The 21,993-nt window shown below is 45.3% G+C and overlaps 1 protein-coding gene across 3 annotated transcripts in view; it reads left to right on the top strand.

Annotated features, from left to right (window-relative positions):
* The window catches only part of LOC125015973 (glutamate receptor ionotropic, NMDA 2D), a 48,067-nt gene extending 26,081 nt beyond the window's left edge, over positions 1 to 21,986 (top strand). For 2 of the 3 annotated variants that reach the window (XM_047598104.1, XM_047598106.1), the window contains 10 exons: positions 1,634 to 1,839; positions 2,416 to 2,584; positions 3,900 to 4,053; positions 4,524 to 4,649; positions 5,463 to 5,692; positions 6,045 to 6,205; positions 7,845 to 7,914; positions 8,014 to 8,131; positions 11,953 to 12,188; positions 12,909 to 21,986. In XM_047598104.1, the coding sequence (XP_047454060.1) occupies positions 1,634 to 1,839; positions 2,416 to 2,584; positions 3,900 to 4,053; positions 4,524 to 4,649; positions 5,463 to 5,692; positions 6,045 to 6,205; positions 7,845 to 7,914; positions 8,014 to 8,131; positions 11,953 to 12,188; positions 12,909 to 16,109 (4,671 nt within the window). In that variant the 3' untranslated portion in view covers positions 16,110 to 21,986. The remainder of the gene's footprint in view (positions 1 to 1,633; positions 1,840 to 2,415; positions 2,585 to 3,899; positions 4,054 to 4,523; positions 4,650 to 5,462; positions 5,693 to 6,044; positions 6,206 to 7,844; positions 7,915 to 8,013; positions 8,132 to 11,952; positions 12,189 to 12,908) is intronic. The other variant, XM_047598105.1, reaches the window with a different exon arrangement.
* The last annotated feature ends 7 nt before the right edge of the window (positions 21,987 to 21,993 follow it).

The following is a 21,993-nucleotide window of genomic DNA, read 5'->3' as shown; positions in this document are numbered from 1 at the left end:
GTACTTTTTTTGTCGACATGCATAGTTTGTGGCGCTGCCGCACTCCTTTTATATTGTGCAATTTATCCTTCTCCATCGTTGTGATGCAAAAGTTGTCATAATGATGCAACCCCATACAAACAACTGTAACAACTGAAACAGCGAAATTTAATGAATGTCGCCCTGAAACTGTTGAGTGATTAAACATCATCATGTCCAACAAACCGCACGTACTAAAAGGCTTACGCGGGTGTTTACGTCTGCCCTCACTGGATGTGGCCTTGTAAATGCAGAAGTCTCAGATTTTATTTTCAAGGTATGCGTCGGGTGAAATGTCACTTTATACAGTCATGCGTGTTTACAAGAGAACAGTAAAGTTGTTTGCGGGCAAAGATACAAACTGTCAAACAGCAGTTAATTAAATGCGAAACTACAAGCCTGGAGCTATTACACAGAGCCGTTGTTTTTCTGTATTTTATGTGATTTTGCAACACTAGTATATGTGTATTCAGGCATTAATAAAACATATTTTTTTGAAGACACATGTTGGAACCCTACAGTCAATGCTACCATAATTTGGCGCTATATATATATATATATATATATATATACACACACACAGACATACATACATATATAGAAGTTTCAATAAAAAATAGATTTTAGGCAGTTTGCGTGAAAAACATAGGCTATATATATAAATATTAATCAATTTTTTGTTTTTTATTGTACACTTACCAGGTGTTTTTAAACAATCCCATAACGTCTGCACGTAAACGTCGCATATTATCACCGCTGGTAAACACTGCAAACAAAGCTGGCTTTGGCTTTCGTGTTTCTTTTAATTATTTGAACACGCACTTGTGGATCGCAGGCCTGGGTGAGAGGTAATCCCCACCTGCTCTTTCCGATTGGCTGGACACGTGGTCGCCCGGGTCAAAGTTTAAGCGCGATCGCAGGAAACCGGAAGTAATTATACATCCACGATAGTTTCATGCTGACATGTATGAGCTGTATGAGAAGCGAAATGAGAGGCTCATCTTGAAGTAATGTATCGGATGTAGGCTATGGGGACACGTGGGACGGGCATCGTTAGACAGTAATAGCAACGGTGACCGGAATCGAAACGTGAACGTACCTTTAGGGTGACGTCATTTGAGTCCAACCAATCGCAATCCATTTTCAGGGAGACGCTGCACAAACAGAGACAGCTCTTTGAGGTCTCTTTATATGGTTTGTAACTCAGTGAATTCTCAAACTAAGCTCCTGCACTTACCCTCAAACATATTTTCAGATGTCACTGAAATATTTGATTCTACAAAAAGCCTTAACGATGTGAGTGGTACAAGTCAAAATAGTCTCTAAGATTGGAAAACATTCTATTTCCAAAAATGGTTACTTGAACTGATTCTGTCATACATTTACAAAACCTTTGTTTTAGTACGTTTAAATGTTTGTCTGAGAGGGAGAATTCTGGGTACCTTTTTCTTCTACAAGATCCAGAGTCCGTGTCAGTGGGTTTGATTATATGTTTTCATACTTTGTGCTGAGTGCAGTAAAGATGACATGTGTTTATTTATCATTATAAACAGAAGAAATGCTTGTGTGTGCGCGCTCCGCCTGTCTCTAATGTTTCTCTCGTCTGTTCCCCTAGGTAGGCTGGTGGGAGAATGGTGTGCTGAGGCTTCGTTACCCAGCTTGGTCCCGATATGGGCCATTCCTTAAACCACCTGATGATGCCCAGCACCTGCGTGTTGTCACACTGGAGGAAAGGCCATTTGTCATTGTGGAGCTCGCAGACGCTGCATCTGGAACCTGCATCCGTGATTCAGTTCCCTGCAGGCGACCCCTTAACGCCAGGTTAGAGTGTTTTGCTTGAAAGAAAGTTTTGGACTAATGTGTTTTGATGTATATTTGAGATCAAACGCGTTCCTTTTCCCTGCTATAATTTTAACGTTTCCACAAGTGCTGCTGTGGGGAAATTATATTAAGAAACTAATGGAAAAAAGAGTAGTAGCCTCTCTACTTCATTTCCCAGCGTTATGAATGGAGTTCCTCGGCTCTCATGATGCAATCCAATTGAGGTGACATCAGTCACCTATCAAAACTGTTGTCTCTTCACTCCCTGGCCGTAATCAATAACAGACTGCTCTCCAGAGGATCAGTGGAATGACTCAGGAGTCTGGAATCAGATATGACCACAGAGGAGCTTTATGGTTCATCAGCTTCTGAAGGGATGACAGCACCTATCCTCCTCTGGTCGATCAAACCTGTCACCACAGACCTGGTCACACTTTTCCTTCAATTTGACCATTTACTACTGCCTTCATTTCCTCTCCTTTCCTTTTTGAAACTCATCGAATGCATCATCAAATGCGCCCTTACAAACTGGTCAGTTTTAAATTAAGTAATTGATTCCTCCTCCTCCTTTCACAGTGCCATCCACGAGGGCGTGGTTCCCATGAAGCAGTGCTGCAAGGGCTTCTGCATTGACATCCTGAAGAGATTGGCTAAGATCGTCGGCTTCACCTACGACCTATATTTAGTGACCAATGGGAAGCACGGGAAGAAAATTGATGGGGTTTGGAACGGCATGGTTGGAGAGGCAAGTCCTTGTTTATGTGTGTATGTACGTGGACGCCTGTGGTTCTGCCTGTCTGACTTTGTGAGCAATGTGGTCTTAATGTCGGCCCCGTGTCACTGGCACATGTGTGAGTGTGTGTGTGCATTGTGCTTTTGTATATTCTGCTGACATGCTGTGTAGTAGCATTCTTCAGCGCGTCGTCCTGCGTGCTGTGTGACCAGTTAAATGCTATCTGTCACATCAATCACCGTGTGAGTTATGGCCACTTAACCACTGCCAGCAATCAGACAGTGTAATTTATTACGCAGACGGACACACACACACATGTGCACACGAACATGTGCTGTATTAGAGGACAATGACGCGCAGTTAAACAAATCTGAAGGACAAGCTTGATGTCTAACGCATGTGGTGAACACACTCGTCTACAAACACATCCCCATTGTGTGTGTCTCCGCGGAGACGCATCCTTATACACAAGCGCATACACACTTTGTCAGACACCCCCTGGCTAGTTGCAATTAATCCTTTATATGTTCATGGAAATATGGTTCATGATCTCCTATCAGGAGAAAACACAGAGAGGCTGGCAGGAAAAAAAAAGACAACGCAGACAATCTGACATGCGCACGTACTCACGCACTCAGTGAGATCGATACGGGGGCTGCTGTTTCATTGAAGCGCCCCGCTGTTTCTGTCTTTGTCCCAGAGGGAACTTGCCAAGCGGCAGTTTTTTCACGGGTTCCATAACAGTTCTACTGTGCTCCCTCGCTCTAACATTTATATCTCGAGCCCGGCCCCAGAGCTGTTTGTCAAATCTATTTTCACATGCGAAAGGCTGAGTGAATTTTCTTTTCTCAAACTAATGTCTGTCTTTTAATCAGATGCTCCAAAGCCTGCCATTCTTTGATCAGGTAATCCAGAGACTTGGCAAAGTTGAGAGGAGGGTGCTCCGCTTTTCCGCTTCGCTGCGTTTTTGTGCTGATTTGCTCTGAAGAGCGGGTGTGCCATGTCTAATGTAGATTAACATTTCACTTGTACAATCAGCAGACACAGCGGTTTTCAGGTTTTGCTAGATAGCGGCGGGGAGGAGACAGACCCTCGCTCATTTTGTATACTAAAGAGATGCACGAGAGACACGTGTTTTGTATTTGTGCTGCACTGAATCCTTGGAATTCCTCATACAGACCCATTCGAGGGTCAAAGTCTTGAAATGTCAAGTTCTCAATGGGAAATAAACCTTTGTTATGTGTAAAATGTTTTCTTTTTCTTTCTGTAGAGCAAATGGAACAGATCATTATTAGACTTCTTACCGCTCATTTCCTTCTCCCTTTAGGTGGTATACAAGCGAGCAGACATGGCCATTGGCTCTCTAACTATCAACGAGGAGCGGTCCGAGGTCGTGGATTTCTCTGTCCCTTTTGTGGAGACGGGGATCAGTGTCATGGTCTCCCGCAGCAACGGCACCGTATCACCATCCGCTTTCTTAGGTAAGAAGTGTTGTATGGAAGCATCTTCTGCAGCGGATGCACAGAATCTCATCTAATGGTAAAGTGTCGAGTTTGCATAAAGCTCCTCGGCCTCTGGTTTCTGGTCTTCACGTCTAGATTGACTGCTGTTTTTCCTTAGCTGCTCGTGTCTTCTTAACTTTTACTTTTACTCCGTCAGCAAACTTAAGGCTCCGGTGGGAGAACAGCCTTATTGGCCTATAGACTGCATTGAAATGATCATAAAAAACGAGAACCGGTGTTTATGGACTTCTAGAGAATATGTTTGCTCCAGTGGTTTCTAGTTTCACTCTATACGAGGCTCATCCCTGTATGAGTTTATGTGTATGTGCCAGGGTTTAAAGCTCTCTTCTCCTTTATATTGATAATGATTTAATGAATAATAATAATGTTTCAATAATTCATTTGTCCTTATTATATATGCTCATTTAAGTATTTTGTTTCCCACACAGAGCCCTACAGTCCAGCAGTGTGGGTGATGATGTTCGTCATGTGCCTGACTGTAGTGGCTGTGACTGTCTTCATTTTTGAGTTCTTCAGCCCTGTGGGCTACAACCGCAGTCTCCAGACTGGCAAAAGTGAGTGATGAGTCTAAGCTGTCTGTGTTTCTCAGTCTGATAAATGGGTCTGTGTGCAGTCCATCACTGTTGCAAAATGGATCAAATGGACAAACACTGAACACACTCCTGTCAAAAAGATTTTTTTTTTTTTAGGATCATAATAAACTTTCAATGAGGTTGTTTTCTTGCTGTCTGAGTGGCCTCAAAATTAACTGACAGACATTTTAAATGCGCTGCCCCAAATCCTTAACATTTAATGTGGCAGACGAGAAATTATATCTACGGTATATTGATCTGCATCCAAGTACTCCTAATACTGAAGGAGCTGTTTGTTATTCAGCGGCATATTTTGTACCTATGTGATATTCTGTGCCCGATGTCTTGGTCCAGCACCCAGCCAGACTCACCTCTTTTACCGCATGATTGCTGTGCTCTACATAATTTTACCTCCCTGTCATCCTCTCGCATATCCCTCTCATTCACTCTCCCATCTCTCCCCCCTTCCTTCCTCCTTTTACTGTCGTCTATATGTAGGTATGTTTGAGCCCTTATGATGGTCATTTGCACTGAGTCATTTAATCATTTGTGAGACTGTGTAGCGGATGGATTGAAAGCTGCCATCCCAACGTACAGTCACCAGTTTCATGTACCGTGAGAACATTTTACAGATCATTCAGGGACATTTAATTTGAATCTGCTGCCCCGTCTCTATTCACATGTCAGTGAATACACTGTGATGCAGACCGGATTGCCCTCTAGAAAAAAAAAATAATGTTACAACTGCTCATTGTGCTCAAAAGTCTTGTTTCTCTTCTGTATCAATCTGGCCAGAAGCTGGAGGGTCCACTTTCACTATAGGAAAGTCTGTCTGGCTTCTGTGGGCCATTGTCTTCAACAACTCTGTGCCGGTGGAGAATCCGAGAGGAACCACAAGCAAGATCATGGTGCTGATCTGGGCCTTCTTTGCTGTCATATTTCTGGCCTCCTACACTGCTAACCTGGCTGCCTTCATGATCCAGGAGGAGTACATTGACACGGTGTCAGGCCTCTCGGACAAGAAGGTACTTCACCGCATGAATACTGATTAAGTAGGGGAAGCGGGAGGAGAATTAAAGTATTAGACTGAGGCAAATCCCATGTATTTGAATGTAGAATTTATTAGAGCACGGGAATTTAGAATTGAATAAAACCTCATTTAACGTAACTCAATTACCACAGTTCTTGCAAACTTAAAGGGCAGTCCTAGATGATACTTTAAGTCCACAGACTGCTCTCTGTTCAGAAGATTTGACTGTGTATGGGGTGTAAGTTAGTCTGGAAAGTGGACAGAAATAGGTCAGACAGATTGGTGCACAGCCTGGTGTGTCTCATGCCCCTTCCGTCTCCCTCCCTCGCCTCCCTTTGCTCTGCTAGTTTCAGCATCCCGAGGAGCAGTACCCACCTCTGAAGTTTGGCACAGTGCCCAATGGGAGCACAGAAAAAAACATCCGCTCCAACTACCCAGACATGCACCAGTATATGGGAAAATACAACCAGAGAGGAGTGGAGGACGCCATCATGAACCTCAAGACCGGGTCTGTCGCCACAACATGAGCTCACACACGCGCCTTGCTTGATCTTTGTCTTTCTTCACATGTTTCTGAATGTCCGTTCAAATGTGCTTAGCAAATCAACATTCATTTATTGTTTTAAAAAGTCAAACTTTCTTCGGGCCAATATAGAAATAATTTTGTTCACTTCAGACCTAAACTCTTTTTGGCCTCGCAGGATTTGAAGTGACTCACAACAAAAACCAAGATGATGACATAGCAAATTAAGTACAAATGTGCAAACTAAATTACATAACAGGAATGTCCTAGTGTGAGGGATACACGATAAACCTCATCTACCCATTTTTAAATTCCTGTATTATTCCTCCATAACGCTTTTGTTTTCTCTCTTCAATATGCATTCACAGCCATCGCAAATTGATTCTAGAAATGTTTCTTAGAGTACAGGTGGAATTATAATCAGATCTTGACATTCATAAATAATACTGTTTTGGGGTTTGTGATGACGTTGCTTTCTTGACCTTGAAAACAGCAGTTTATATTCGTGCAATTTCTCGCCACAAGCTTAGTTTATATTATAATAATAATAAACATTATTACTTGGTTTTGGAGACTGCCAGGGGATATGGCCTGCTGTTCTGTGTGAGTGTGTTTTTTATTTTTTTATTTATTTTTTTATAAATGTTCTCACTCTCGCACTAGCGGGCCATCATACACAGTGGCATTGTTTTCAACTCCAACCAACATTTCACATCTTTTTCCACACTTCATGCTTTCCTGCACAGAATCTCTCACCTTTACTCTCTCGTTCTCGCTCCTTCTCTACCTTCACTGCTGTCCCCGCCCACTCACACAGCGCGAGCAGCATTCCCCCTCCTCGGTCTCTAGTAGAATCACCCATCATGTGTTGGATAATCCCAGTTTACTTTATCCTAAGCCTCTGTCATCGTCGCCCCTCCAGTCCCCACTGACTTGACGCTACAATAATAACTCGGTGTTAACATGCACAAAAATGAGAAACCCCTGCTTTACTTCTGCAGTTTTCAGTGTGTCTCTTATCTTTTCATTTGTCCATTGTCCTCTCCTCAGCTGTCCTCTTATAATATTACTATTTTTATTTTATCCCTCTCTTTTTCGGTCCATTCTTACCCCTCCTAGTGTTTTCTCAGTGTGTCTGTATTTAAACTTTATAATCCTCATCACTCTCTGGCTCTATCCCGTGTCTTTTCCCCCTGAAGTGTGTAAATCTCCCCCCTCCCTCTCTATCTCTGTCTCTCTCCCTGTCACTGTGCTCTTCGCACCGTATAAATCCCTGTCCCCCTCTTCTCCTTCACCTCCTCCGCCACCTTCCCGCTTCTCCTTACTCACACATCTTTCCCTGATCTCTGCCTTATTCTATTCTCCTTGTGTTTTCACTCTTTCTGCCAAACCCTGCTTTACTATTCCACCCTTCCTCGCATTTCTTGTCATGATTTAACTTTTTATGCCCTCTCCATCATTCTCTGTGCCCGTCTGCCGTATGCGTTTTCCACCCCATCTCCCTTTCCGGGTACGCTGCAGATACACCATTATAACTCCTCCCCTGCCTCAGCCGGTTTCTTCATCCATTTGCTCCCCTGCTCCGATTAAATGATGAATGAATTCTCCCTTGATGTCTTTACAGGAAACTGGATGCTTTTATTTACGATGCTGCAGTATTGAACTATATGGCCAGGAAGGACGAAGGTTGTAAGGTGAGGGCTAGCTCCCTAACTCGCTCTTTTGCTCACACACATGCGCACACGTTTGCCTCTTGGTGAGTTTAAATATCTGCATATTGTCCCTTTTCCAAGGTGATGACCATAGGCTCGGGGAAGGTTTTTGCCACCACAGGCTACGGTATCGCCCTGCACAAAAACTCACGCTGGAAACGTCCTCTTGACCTGGCCCTGCTGCAGCTGGTGGGAGATGGTGAGAACTGTGGGGAGGGGAGGGTACAGAGGAAAAATAATTAGGACAAAAAGAAGGTTATGGGTGAAATGAGAGAGCCGGAGAAACGAGCGACAGAGCGGTGCGGATGCGGGGGGTGGATGGCGGACACAGGGGGTAGATGAACGAGAGGTTGTTGAGAAAGGAATATGAGGTGTGAGGGGAGTGAAGGCTGAACGGTATTTTGATTGTAACAGAGGGAACAATGATGTGTAGGAGAGGGCTGATGGTGCCTTTAAAGGGGTTTGTAAGTCTCTTTATTAGAAGAGCAGAGGAGATTGGAGTGGGGGGCATAAAGGCATTTGTTTGTTTCATAGCAGAAATGAGATGCTCCTACAAACCTATCTGGCTTTCTTGGGCTTTCATTATTCACCTGCTTGAAATTGTAAAAGCAAAAAGGATTTGCTCGTGTGAGTCACTGTTATAAAAAGTCACAACTTGGTGACAGATTTGCACTTATTACAGATTAGCTGCAACTGACACAGGGAGTGAGAAAGTGTGAAGAAATAACCGAAAAGAAACCACTGAAAATAGCGCGCCGTGGAAGGAGCGCATTGAAGCAAAGGGACATATAGAAAACAGATTGAATAATTAAATAATAGATGAGAGCATTAATGGTTTGTTGTTCGTCTGTGTCACACGCCTGTGTTTAGGATTAATCCGGGAGAGGGCCGTTCCCCGTGTTTGACAGAAACAACCCGTTTTCCGCAATACTTGTCCGCGCACTAATGCTTGATTGTCATTTTACACAGTCCGCCACACGCATTTATTGTCTGAATCGGATACTGCTTGTTTGGCTTTTGCTCATGTTTTAAATCAGCTTTACTTATGGTGTGGCGGACAAAGCCCTTTAGCTGTTTCTGGCACACAGACACTTTAGCTGCTTACACTCTGATAATGCCAAATTTGTGCCAAGATCTATTAAATAAGACTGGCATCTGGAGCTGAATAGCTGGACCTGGTATTGAATGTGTGTGTGTGTGTGTGCAAGAAAGACAGAGAGCTCAGACAGCCTCGACATACTTTGTTGTTTCTTTTAATTCCTGATACGTGCCCTTGTCATTGCTTCTGCTCTGTTTAGCGAAAGCCCTTTACATCGGCTGTGTACGCCGCACGAATCTGGTTACAGGATAGTGTTGAATGCTGAGGGTTCTAGTGGTAGGCAGGCATTATTGGAGTGGATTACTAAGGAAGAGGATTAGTTTGTTTGGATGTGGAGAGAAGTGAAGGGGGGGGCTCGCATTCAGTGTGCCTCTGAAAGGCTGCATCTCAACAATCGCCCTAGGACTCAAGGACTCATACATTCAGCGGGGCTAAATCATGTCACGGTGTTACATCATTATTGTGCCATGCGGTGTTGAGTCCCATCATTTTTACAACTGCGTTACAGGATAGCAGAGCACTGGAGGTATTTTCCCGACCCTGTGAATGTATTGTTCTCCCTTCCAGCTGCCTCTGGTTGTTCATAGCACAGCTTTAAGGCCATTCCTGGTAAAGACGAAAGTGCTGAGTAGCGAGATCTCCCCTATTTCTCTTATCAGATCCGCTCCTATTTTTTCTTGCATCGTATCATGATTTTCATTCCAAGAATGTACTATTCAGTAAGTAGTTATTGAAAATTGTGGGAAGCTGGGTTTCCGGCTCTTGGTGGGCAGGGTGTTTGTTCAGAAATCTTGCAATGAATGCAGAGAGGTTTGTTATGTTGTGATAAAAGCATGGGACTGTACGGGTCACGGTTTTATGCTCAACAACTGTGGAGCTCAGTGTCTCTGGACGCGTCTGGTGTCGTGCCACATCTGGCATCCTGCAAAATGCAAATATGTGCTCTGGGACTTGCACACGTGCACGTGCGCCCGCTCTCGCACACAGACAGACATGACTCCCTTTATTAAATAATGTCTTTGCGGTGCAAGCCGGCTCTGTGTTTGCAGTGTTTGCAGCTCTGCCTGACCTGACCTGCCAGGAACAGCATAGGTGGAGTGTGGATTTGACACACCTGTCAGATTTGTCAGGCCTGAGCTGGCTGTGACTGAGAGGTAGAGACAACTGGCATCACAGAGGTCTACGAGGGGAAGGAACAGGCACAGTGAGAAGAGATTTAAAAGAGGGAGACGAAGAAGCATAAGATGAATCACTGGGAGTCAAATGGCAGCAAAGTCAGGAGATGAGACTTAGAGTGCAGAGAAAGGATTCATCTGAGACCTGTGAAGTGACACTGCCTGTTTATCTGCACCCTCGACTAAGACACTTGCTGTTTACACGTCAGGCTCTTGTTTGGACACACAGCTGCTACAGAAGGTCAATGATGCTGATAAATCTTCAGCAGGGCTATGCTCTTAAGTTAAAAACAGACCTTTGTGTCTTGGAATGTATATGTATATGATGTAGTACCACGTTTTCCATCTGTTGCTTTGGCGTAAAGTCACTGGCTAATAACGTTGTACAGGAGACACACTGCAGGTCACACACATGACCGAATCTGCTTTATCTAGAGCTGATGATGCCACAAATAAGGCAATAGATTGAGTTTCACAGCGCAGAGTACTGTTGCAAGTAGATTCCTCACTTTTCAGCTTTAAACTTTTCTCCAGCTGTTTGATTTGAATTAGTTCAGAGACTGTAATATGCAGTGAATGCAACCTTCAGACCTGGCTGCTGCAGTGCTGCTCAGCCTGACATTGTTATTAGTGTAATCGAGAGCCCTCATTACTTCTGTTGGAGAAGACCCCTCTTTAATTCCAAAATGAATCACACACTCTGGATCTTCTGGGTATCCATCACTATGGTTACACCAGCAACCCTTGCAGCCAATCGCAGGTGTAGCAGGGAAGCTCAGATTCATTAGACCAGTCAGATCCCATGTGAAAAGGCAGAGTTGTGGGTAAAATGATCTTGCCTGGTTCCAGGTAGGTTAACAGATGGGAATCTCGAATCCCACAGAGCTTAGCACCTTGATGGAGATTCTGACCATCACTCCAGCACAATTAAATGATTATGATCTTGTCTTTCTGCTTATGTCTCTGTCCCTTCCTATCGTCTCTCTCGCTCTCTTCATTTTTCTCTCCTTTTCTCTCCTCTCAGCCTCTTCAAGCTGAGGAGTGTCCTACTGTTTGTCATAATGACACAATCTCTGCCTCTCGTCCTCCATCTCCGTTTCCCTTCTTCCAGCACCCTCTGACTCTCACTGTCTCATTTCCCCTGACGTGTTTGTGGACAGAGAAAGAATGCTGCTCCCTCTCTGTCTTTATAAGGCATTCTTCCCACCTCTCTCATTATCCCTTCCCCTCTTTTCCATGCTCGCCCGACCTATCCAGGCTACCACATCTCCTGGTCTCTCTTTCTCCCCCTCTCCTCATTTACTCTGGGTTACAATGTTGAGATTAGGTTGTCGATGCCATTTTACTTCTCAGCGGTACTTCATTGGACCCTCTCTCCCTCTGTGTCTCAGTCTCCTTCCCCTTTGTTGCGTTGGGACACAGTGCTTTGTATTACTGACCTCTGACCTTGAGAAGTCACCTTGGATAATGGGCAAACAACATGAAAGACTGCAGACCTGTACTTCAGGGCTTATTACTGCCTCTTTGTCGCTTCTATCTATCTATCTATCTATCTATCTATCTATCTATCTATCTATCTATCTATCTATCTATCTATCTATCTATCTATCTATCTATCTATCTATCTATCTATCATCCATCCATCCATCCATCCATCCATCCATCCATCCATCCATCCATCCATCCATCCACCTACTTTGAAATAAGCCAGTGTCCCCTTGTGCCCCCGCCCCTTCTCCCTTTCAGATGAAATTGAGATGCTGGAGCGCCTCTGGCTGTCTGGTATTTGCCATAATGACAAAATTGAGGTGATGAGCAGTAAACTGGACATTGACAACATGGCTGGGGTTTTCTACATGCTTCTGGTGGCTATGGGCCTCAGTCTTCTGGTGTTTGCCTGGGAGCATTTAGTGTACTGGAAGCTGCGCCACTGCATGGCCACCAGTTCTGGCAAATTGGACTTTCTCTTGGCAATCAGCAGGGTAAGTGTTTTTGTCTGGGTGAGTGGCATTTTTGCACAGACACACTAAATGTCACACTGTTTGGCAGACATTCTGAAAAGTGTATTAGGGAAAAATACCCGTTGCTGATGTATTAACTTTCACCATAAAAAAATCAGTTTTGTCCTGCATAAAACCCGGGAACATAATTGTAAAAGGGATGAGGCACATGTCGCCGTAGCACACATGTGTAAGCTCTGTGTTTCTGCCTGTGTGTCCTTATCTGTGTTAGAAGGTGTGAGGTCTGAGGTCAATTCAATCCCACACAGTCAATTCGGAAGATTAATTGAAATTCAATTCCTCTCACACCCTGGATATCCTGTTCCTTTGACAGTGACCTTGACAGAAACAGATTGCGCCACATGCATGTGATTATTGTAGCTTCGTTGACAAATGTTCATTTTACACCAGTGTGGTTGTAATTTATGCATTTATGTAAGAAAATGTGTTACACACACACAGTGCAACACTGTACTATAAATAGAAAGTGATGTTTGCCTGAGAAAACAGAAATCTTGCATTTCTTTCGAAATTTGGATCAGGATTTGGATTACTGGATCAGGTTTAGGTCTTTTTGGGTGGCTAATTATTTTTCTTATTTTCTACCTTAAACCACAGTTTGCTCTTAGTTGTTTTGTCTTATACAAATAAATTTTTAGTATAAATCAACTCTGTGTTATGTCTTTGCTCTCTCATTATTAGGGCATGTACAGCTGCTGTAGCTTTGAGGATGAAACGACACCAGGTGGCAAGTCTTTGCCTACACACCACCACACTGCGATGGTTACAGTCCCGTCCCAGTCACATGTTGTCGCGACCTCTATGACAAACCCAGCCATCGCCATGGCGCAACAGCAGCAGCAGCCGCAACAGCAGCAACCGCAGCCCGTCTACAAAACCCCTTTACCGGGCTCTCCTCCCACCATGGTGCATTCTGGGACAGCACTGGGTCCCTCCAACACCCCAATGGCTGGTGCACCCCTCCCTTGCTCCACCTTCCTGCCCAGGCCAGACCGCAGGCTGGCTGTGGTGGATCGCTGGAGGCTTCCCAAATCCGCAACAGCCACCAACCCAATGGCTGTGAGGGGGGGCATCACAGACATGGGACCCTTTGCTCAGAAAGTCCCACCAAACTGGGCTTCAACTGCTGGAGGGGGTGGGGGACTTGATGGCTATAAGAGATACTATGGTCCCATTGACCCTGAGGGACTGGGGCCCTGCATGGAGCAGCAAGCAGGGTCCCAGACCCCCAAGACTATGCCCAGGGGCCACCCCCAGCCCCCTCCAGCCAGTGTGGCCTTCTACTCAGAGAAGGGCATGGACCATGGGGTGGGGAAGAGGGCGGTAGGAGGTGGCAGCGGAGGTCAGGGGAAAGGGGCTGTTAAACCTCTGGGCACTCCCAGACTGCCTCCTAAGAGTCAGGCACCTCTTCCTCCTACACCCCCGCTGCCACACCCCTCTCCCCCTCTCCCCTCATCCTTCTGGAGGAAGCGCAGGCCCAAGAAGCCCAAAGAGCCTGGAGGGCCACTCTATGAGAACATTCTGCCCCTGGGACGGAGGGGAGGGACACGAGATGGTGTGAGGGAGGGAGGTGGAAGGAGGGCACGCCCCCTGTCTCCCCCTATCTCACTACCTGTACCAGTACCCCTCAGTCCCTCCTATACCCCTCCGTCTCCATCTGCATCCTTGCACTATATGTCCTCGTCCTCTTCTTCAACCACCTCGTCCACATCCACGTCCTCATCTGCCTCATCTTCGCGCTCCACCTCTCCCACCTACTCGTACAGCTCCTCTAGGAGCACACGAGACAGGACTGGAGGAATAGATGGAGAGGATGATGACGACGATGAGGAACTGACGGAAGAGTCGAGCCTCCTTCTTGGGAGGGGGAGAGAGCGAGAGCGCTCAATCATCCGGCCTCGTTCCCTCAGCCACGGTCGCCTGCCGCCACCCATACCCCCAAGGAAACCACGCACGTCTTGGGGTGACAGAGAAAGGGAACGAGAGAGGGAGAGAGGGGGCAGCCAACTGTCGCAGCTCCAAGAGTGGTGGGCAAGCTGGAGTGAGCGAGAGAGGGGTGGAGCTGGTGGAGATGCTGAGAGGCAGAAAAGGGAAAAGAAGAGGAGAAAAGAGAAGGAGAAGGAGAAGAAGAAAAAGAAAAAGAACAAAAAGAGGAAAAAGAGGGAAGAGAGGGAAAGAGAGCGAGAGAGAGAAAGGAAGCGCAGGAAGGTGAAAAAGAAAAAGAAGAAGGCGCTCAAGACAAAGAAAAGGAAGAAATCCACCGGGGGGAAACGGTCTGAGCCAGAGGAGGGAGACGTAGAGCAAGAGAGGGAAGGAGACGCAGAAGGAGAGAGGGAAGGAGGGATACAAGACTATTCCTTTTCTGCTCAGTACCGGGGTGCATTTGGGGAGAAGGGGCGGGATTCGTGGGAAGGAGAGAGGGAGAGAGGCAGAAGAGATGGCGCAGACGAGGGCAATGACAGAGAAGAGGAGGACAGCACCAGGAGCCGGGAGAGGCGTCCCAAATCCTCACACTCTCATTCCAGACATCGCACCCCGAGTAAGCGCTACCCTAACCTGAACAAGCTCCCTGCTTCCGTCAAATTTTGGGTGAATGGAAGAGGAGATGACTCTAATAACCCTCCGACATCCATCCACCCACTCCTTCCATCCTCCAAGCGGCGGAGAAGTGCGGTGATGGATAGAGAAGACAGTGGTAGAGTTGGAGAGCGGCGTCCTTTGTTAATGCATTATGAAAAAGACAAAGCACAGACAAGAGAAGGGCTGTCTTTCCCCGAGTGGGATTCTGAAGACGACGATGATGATGATGAGGAGGAGGAAGAAGAGGAGAGGGACAGAGTAAGAGAGCGGGTGGAAGATAGGGGAAGAAGGGCAGGTAGAGGGGCAGTCTCTGAGTCGGAGAGGGACAGGGCTAGGGTAGAAGATAGTTACTCAGATGAAGGCTCGTCGGGGGAGTTTGGCCGTTTTGAAAGGTACTGGGAGGGGGGACCGGGAGGGACCTCCGCTGGAATAGGGGGCATAGGTGGGGGAGGCTGGTTTTTTGGTACCTACCCCTCCAGAGAGAAAGGGGGCAGTATCAACAGTCGAGATGATTCCCTACTAGGGACACGGGCAGAGGGCTGGATTGGTGGTGATTTCTGGGGGTCAGGGCCAGGTGTGGGTTGGGGATCTGGGGGAGGGAGTGGAGGGTTGGGCTCTCAGTGGCCGCCACCTCCAGCAGCCTTCCCTCCACCCAGAAGATATTGGTCTATGGACAAGATTCCTGTGAAGGGAGAGAAAAAGTGGAAAAGTGGAGGAGGGAAGAGCAAGACGCGAACTAGGGAAAGGGAAGAAGTGGGAAGGGCAACCATGTGTTCCTGTAGCCTTTACCCCCAGCCCCATCCTTACCCACATCCCCACAGCCGCTCACACACCTCCCATACCAAGAGAGGAATCACAACGCTTTCCCATAGCCAGGAAGAGCTTCTCCCCCACTGCCACAGCTTCAGTGGGGGCTCTCGTCCCAAACCTCTGCCCCCCAAACCAGATTCCAGTCAGGCCAAATCAGGCAGCCAGTCTAACCTCAGCCTCAGCACACAGCCCACAGACCATCCGCCTCAACCCTCGCCGTCGCCGCCCCAGCAGCCGTCCATGTCTCCAACCTCCCTTCCATTGGCCATCCCGCCGCCGCCCCCCTCATCCTCCGTTTCGCCACCAGCAGGGGTAGGGATGTCAAGCCAGGCCCAGGGTCAGGCTTCAGCCAGTGCCAAACTCCAGTATCAGAGACTGCGGTCTGTGCCACAGCCACGGAGGTTCTACTCTCCCCACCTGCCACTCAAAGCCAAGAGCCTGTGCTCACGTCGAGGGTCCGCCCACTTCTCCAGCCTGGAGAGCGAGGTATGACAGGGGGAAAGGAGAGAGGGAGACGTGGGAGCGAGCACCAGTGCTGTTGAGAGCCATGGTGCCACGGCAGCTGGAGCCAGGGACGACACCAGAGATATAGCTGCCTTGGTAAACATCGGTAATCAATTAGCAACCATCACTGCGGGAGCTAATATGGATAGTAGTTCTCTTGTTAACACTACTCTGTGTGAGAGCAACACTACCGCCACCCAATCCATTGTACGCGTTCTAGTGAGGGCGACAGTGAGACGCCACACCAGGGTGAGCTACATCCGTTTGGATGGTTCCCATGACGACGAGAGCGATGGTGAGGCTGCATCACCGGAGACAGCAACACCAGAACTTCTCCTCTGCTCAGAAATGAGGTTTGTGATGTCATCTTCGGTACTCCTCCCCTCCCCAAGTCACAACTGTGGATAACATTAGTCTCCAACCCGTGAGTAATGATGTCAAGCACACACACATATACACAGACACACACACAGACGCACACACACACACACACACACACACACACACACACACACACACACACAGACGATATGCTCAAAACGTCTCCCTCCCTCTGGCTTTGAGAACACACCTCGGTGGGATGAGGAGAGACCCACCTTCTCCCAAAAGATGCCAGTGTTTGGTCAATAGAGTCTGGCTCCCTGTCTTCATTGGCTGTTGGCTTTTGAACTGGACTGGTGGACTGCTTCTTGGTGTTGGAGAGACTACTCCCTCTTCTTCCCTTTTGTAAATCAGTTGATATGAAAAGCAATGCAGTCGCCTCTCTCATGCACTGTCTGCCTGGTCACCTTTTACTGGGCAGTGAGGACAGTGCCACTTATTTGCCCTTTGACCTCATGACACCATCCGACCCATCTAGCTCTACCCCAGGACCATTTATGTGATGTCATGTTTTACTAAAAAACCCTTTTAACCTATCAGAATGAACAGGAACCACTTCTCCTCCACGCCGTTGGAGCTTGTCATGTCACTTCTGGTCCAACCAGAATTTGAACACAGTTGAGTATCTGAAGTATTTGAACAAAAAAAAATAAAATAAATAAAAACAACAACAACAAAAAAAAAACTGAACTTCAAGAAGAGAAATAACAATAAGAACAAAAGACATGTAGCAGATTTTGTTTTATGTCTGTCCTTTCTTTTATTTCTTATTCAGACTTTTCTCCCCCTTCCCCTCTTTTTTATTCTATCAATATAGTTCTCTGACTGTGTTAGTGTTTTAATAAAGAGGAGGCTGGATGTGGCTAGTGTTGGAAGTGGGAATGATTTAATAGCAGTGCCAAATTTCCACTCAAGAGCTTTCACGCAAGATTGGTTTTTCGAGTAATTTGTTTTGATAGATAAGGTCCCGTCTTTTCTTTCCACACGTGAACAACACATAATTCACCCTCATGTAAGTGGATCAAGGGGATGATTGGTGTAATATCTGTAATTGGCACTAGATGGCTGCATAATATTCAAATAAGCTTTTGAGACAGTTGTGCAAGAGGCTCCTGGTGTCTTTAATAACTGTGTCTACGTGATACAGAGTAATGGGTGTGCAGCTATGAACTTTATTATTTTTATGAAAGTGCCCAGTCAGGATTTACTCAGAGGAACTAAGGGGAATTCAAAAAAACCAAGTGCAGTGCATTATGAAAAGCTCTGTTAGGATATGACTTTATGTTTCTACTACATTGTACCAAGGCAGAGTTTGTAGATGATGGATTATATGAAGCACAATTCCTCATTGTATTTTTCTGACATGCGTGCTATAGTTGTAAATACACAATCTCCAGGTAACATTTTTTGCTGATACATAAAACTTTTCACTAAATGTTAACCTGTTGCTATCACAGACAATAAAATTCACTGTAACCATGGTTTCAGTAACCAAGTATCAAACTTGTGCTGAGGAGAATATCAACTATTTCTTTTTGGTAAATAAGTCTGAATGATATACTGTGAATGTTTTGAGGTGCACATACAGTAGTTGAGACTTAACAGAGAGCAGTCGGTGATAACTCGCGTTGTCAAGATTATCAGATGACTGTTTGACTCTGAGCAATATTCCCACCTTTAATGTGACAACGATGCAATGGCACATATTCTGGTTTTCTTTTTTTTTGCATCTGTGACATTGCAGTTGTTTTCCTTTATTTTGAAAGGAGAGAATTTGTTTCGATCAGAGTCAGATGATGTCCTGTATGTTCTGTTATTTTTCACGCTGGTTGGATAGATTTAATCAAATTTGTCTAGAAGTGATTCTAGTAAATTGGTTAAGGCGACACTTGGCTCCAGCTTATCAATATGAATAGGAAATGCTACATTTTCAAGTGAGACTCGTGATTTGTAGCATTGCACCTTCCGTGAGCTGTGCCAAAAGCCATCCACTGTCTAAACTGTGCCAATATTGCAGTGCATACACTTACTCTTCTTTTTCATAAGGTCAGCATACTCACCTCATTTCTCACACTAAGACCAGCCACAGCCCAGCTCTTCTTCTATTGTAGTTGAATGTAGCTTTGACATGATGTAGCAAAAGAACACCTACTTTTAGACTTTGTAGCTTTTTGGATGCTGTTGATAATGGCTTGAAGGAGAGGGGTTGGGGGTTGACCTGCTCTGTGAGGGGCTGTGCGTTGTGTTTGTGCATGTCGTCACAGATCAAAGGGTTAGTCGACCTTCTAACTCGCCCTTTTTAACTCCTTTGCCTTTCAATGAGGCTAGACTGTAACTTTTATCTGCACCTGGATTGCTTTTTTTCTTACTCTGCGTGTGGGCAGTTTTTAAAACAACCTGTCTTTGTTTTTAGAGAAATGCTTTTGCCGTTTCCCATCCCTTGGAAAGCCCCAGAATCATTGCATGTTTAGCTGAATGAAATCTCGAAGATTTGTGGTGGGAGGGTTGTGTAGTTCAATTTGTAGCAAATGCTTAGGACCCAGGACAGCTTTCAGTGAGGTATTAAGCTCGCTCTACTCTGCACCCCAACAGCGGAAACCACGGCGACAGTTCGACTGCTTCCTGTGTAGTAGAACACAGTTATTTTCAACCAATCCACAGGGCTTACACCTGGTATGTCATTGAGCATTATTGATTTTTATTGAGGCGCTAATACTTAAGTCTGTGACTGCATGAACAGAAGTGACTCTTAAAAACCCTCTGGCTTATTTTATTTTTTTATTTTTGTTTTATGCTGAGAAAAAAAAGATATATATTAAAATATACTATGTTTTTGAGAATGTACCATGTTATACTGTGATTTAACTGAGATATTTTATTGTATTCAACTATCATTTGAAATCTATCATTTATCTATAAAGAAATATATATGTACAAATAAATATATACATATATATACATACAGGTATATATATATATTAGTTAAGTTTGGTATATTTGGAGGAAGTGTTAGATGAAATAGTTTTAAATGTTTTAGCTTTGTAGCGATTCTAGACACTGAAATCATTTTTGAATTTTGATTCCTCCTATATGACTGTGAAGACATTAGTGCCTGTGAACAAAAAAGACAAGTAAAAGTCTAAACTCTCTATTCATCTGTATCTACTATAGCTATCAGTCTGTCACTCCTCTAGTACTACCTAACATTACTTTTTGACATTTGCTGCTTTTATATATTAATATCTTTCTCTCACACAGTCTGCTGTCTCTTGCTTTCTGCAGCTCTCATCTGCAGTTCTTTGTCCCAGTTTCCATTAACAAGCTATGATTCTCATTCTCCACCTCTCCTCTTTTTAAAGTTGTATCACATGGTGACCACATCTCTTTGTTAATTAACCCATCCATCGACCTTTTTCTTTTTTACCTTTGGTCACTTTCCGTTTTTAATCAGCTCATTCCTGTCAGTCTCTCACTTAGCAAAAAACAGAGACCAGTAGATACTGTGTTCTTGCTCCTATTGACTGATTGTTGATGATGATGATCAATTAATTGATTGATGAAATAATTAATGAACAATGTTACTATTGCTGATGTGACTGAAGTGTGTATCTGACGACCACACCACTGTAGCAAGTCTGGGCTGTACCACACCACCAGCGAGCAAGTGGGGCCACTGTTGCTATGGTGTTGCCATGGCATTTCCATGACGTTGCCATGGTGTCCTCTGCACCGCCACCACCTGGTGCCTGCTGGGTAATATAGCATAATGTCCTTCACTTTCCCCAAAATACTGGTCAAAGTTCTGCTGTGCTCCACCCCCCCACCCCCCCACCCCCCAGCTCACTCCTGACCTAAATATACGGGAGGTGAAAATTTTAAAAAGATCACTTTGATGGAGTGCTGAGGGGCAGCACGTAGGTGACGTGTCTGCTGTCAATGCTGATCTAGACTGGACTGGTTTCACTTGCAATGGCTACTCAGTATTGTGTTGACCACCTAATCCTTATATTGACTTTGTATACATTGCATGTCCACTATAGCCTTCTGCAGCATGATGACAGCACACACACACTTTGCTGTGCATGTACATGTATATGTAACACACAATGTGCACATCACTCAGGCAATGATCCACATCTTCCGCCAGCCCTCATTAAGCTGCAACCCCGCCTCAAGTAGTCTGATCATATCACACAGGCGTATATCTAGCTTTGCACACAACGTACACCACACACGAACTATAATTACACATACGCCGTGACTACTCTAATTTCTTGGAAATGCCTTTTGTATAAGATTTGGTTCTGAGAGTTGGTTACCAAAGGAAATTCCGTCTTGCTCGTTTTGAGCTGTCTATCCCTTGAGTTTGCCGTAACGTCCTGCACTCTGCTTTGCACTGTCCTGCCTGTTCTGATTCATCAATTCCCGTTTAGAGCAGTCAAGTTCAGTTTGTTTTACTTTGCTGAATTGCTCTCTCTGAATTGCTGATTTACTTTTGTTGTCTGAATCTGCTTTGATTTATCGGATTTTCCATTTGGTCAAAACGTGTGCAGTCCAGTCCAGCCTAGTGCAGTGTGCTCCAGGCTAGTCTAGTGCCTGAGTTTGTAAGAGATCTCGATGCGGCCTCAAGCTCATCCTGTCTCGCTATTGGCCTGCGACCTGGGGAACTGATACGTGTGGTGCTCCAGAATTCAAACAGGGTCCTCATTGGCTGAAATCGGCCATGAATTATATCAAGGAAATACAGGAGTGTCACACGTTGCAATCATCAGGTCTAGGCTCTGCATGTTGCACCATGAAAGCTTATCCTACCACGGTGACAGGACACATGTACCCACAGAGACCAGTGTGTGTGTTTTCAGCATTGTACAAGGCCCAGTTCTGCTCTAGTAACCTTGCCAACACTACAGGCCTACTTATGGGTTGCTAAGGCGGGTTGCTAATAGGGTGATGTTGCTCCTAGCCCAGACTGGTCTGGTCTATGCCCTAATTTAAATGTGTTCGTTAATTTGACATTGTCTGTCTGGGGTGGGGCTGGAGGGTCAGTGCTGCACTTACTTACTGAGAATTGCTTCATAAAATATGATTCTCTTTAATTAATGCCAGTGGTGCTGTGTTTCCTTCCAATTCTTTTTGTCACCAATGCCATTATAAACAAGGGGCTTTGAGATTGTGTTTCTGCAGTGTGGCTTGCGTGTGCTTGAGTTTTATGTTGTGATAGTATTTCCATACAAGCTATTACTCAGTCAGAACTCCTTCAAAGTAAATTTATGGAGAGCTCAAAGAGTAGCTTCTTTGGTACTCTGACAGGCAGTCGTTTGCCAAAGTGTGCGTGTGCTCGTGTGTGTGTGTCTGTTTGCATGCTTGCTAGCACATACAGTACTTCTCAGAGGTTTCTCAGTGCTTGTCAGACTTTTGCTTTGATCTGGCCAGAGCTGACCTTACATAATCCACTCCTTTTGCCCTCAAAAAAAAAAAGAAAAATCCAAAA

The sequence above is a fragment of the Mugil cephalus genome, chromosome 11, assembly GCF_022458985.1.
Source record: "Mugil cephalus isolate CIBA_MC_2020 chromosome 11, CIBA_Mcephalus_1.1, whole genome shotgun sequence".
Taxonomy (NCBI): domain Eukaryota; kingdom Metazoa; phylum Chordata; class Actinopteri; order Mugiliformes; family Mugilidae; genus Mugil; species Mugil cephalus.
Note: the sequence above shows the minus strand (reverse complement) of the source record. Positions and strands in the feature narration are given on the sequence as shown.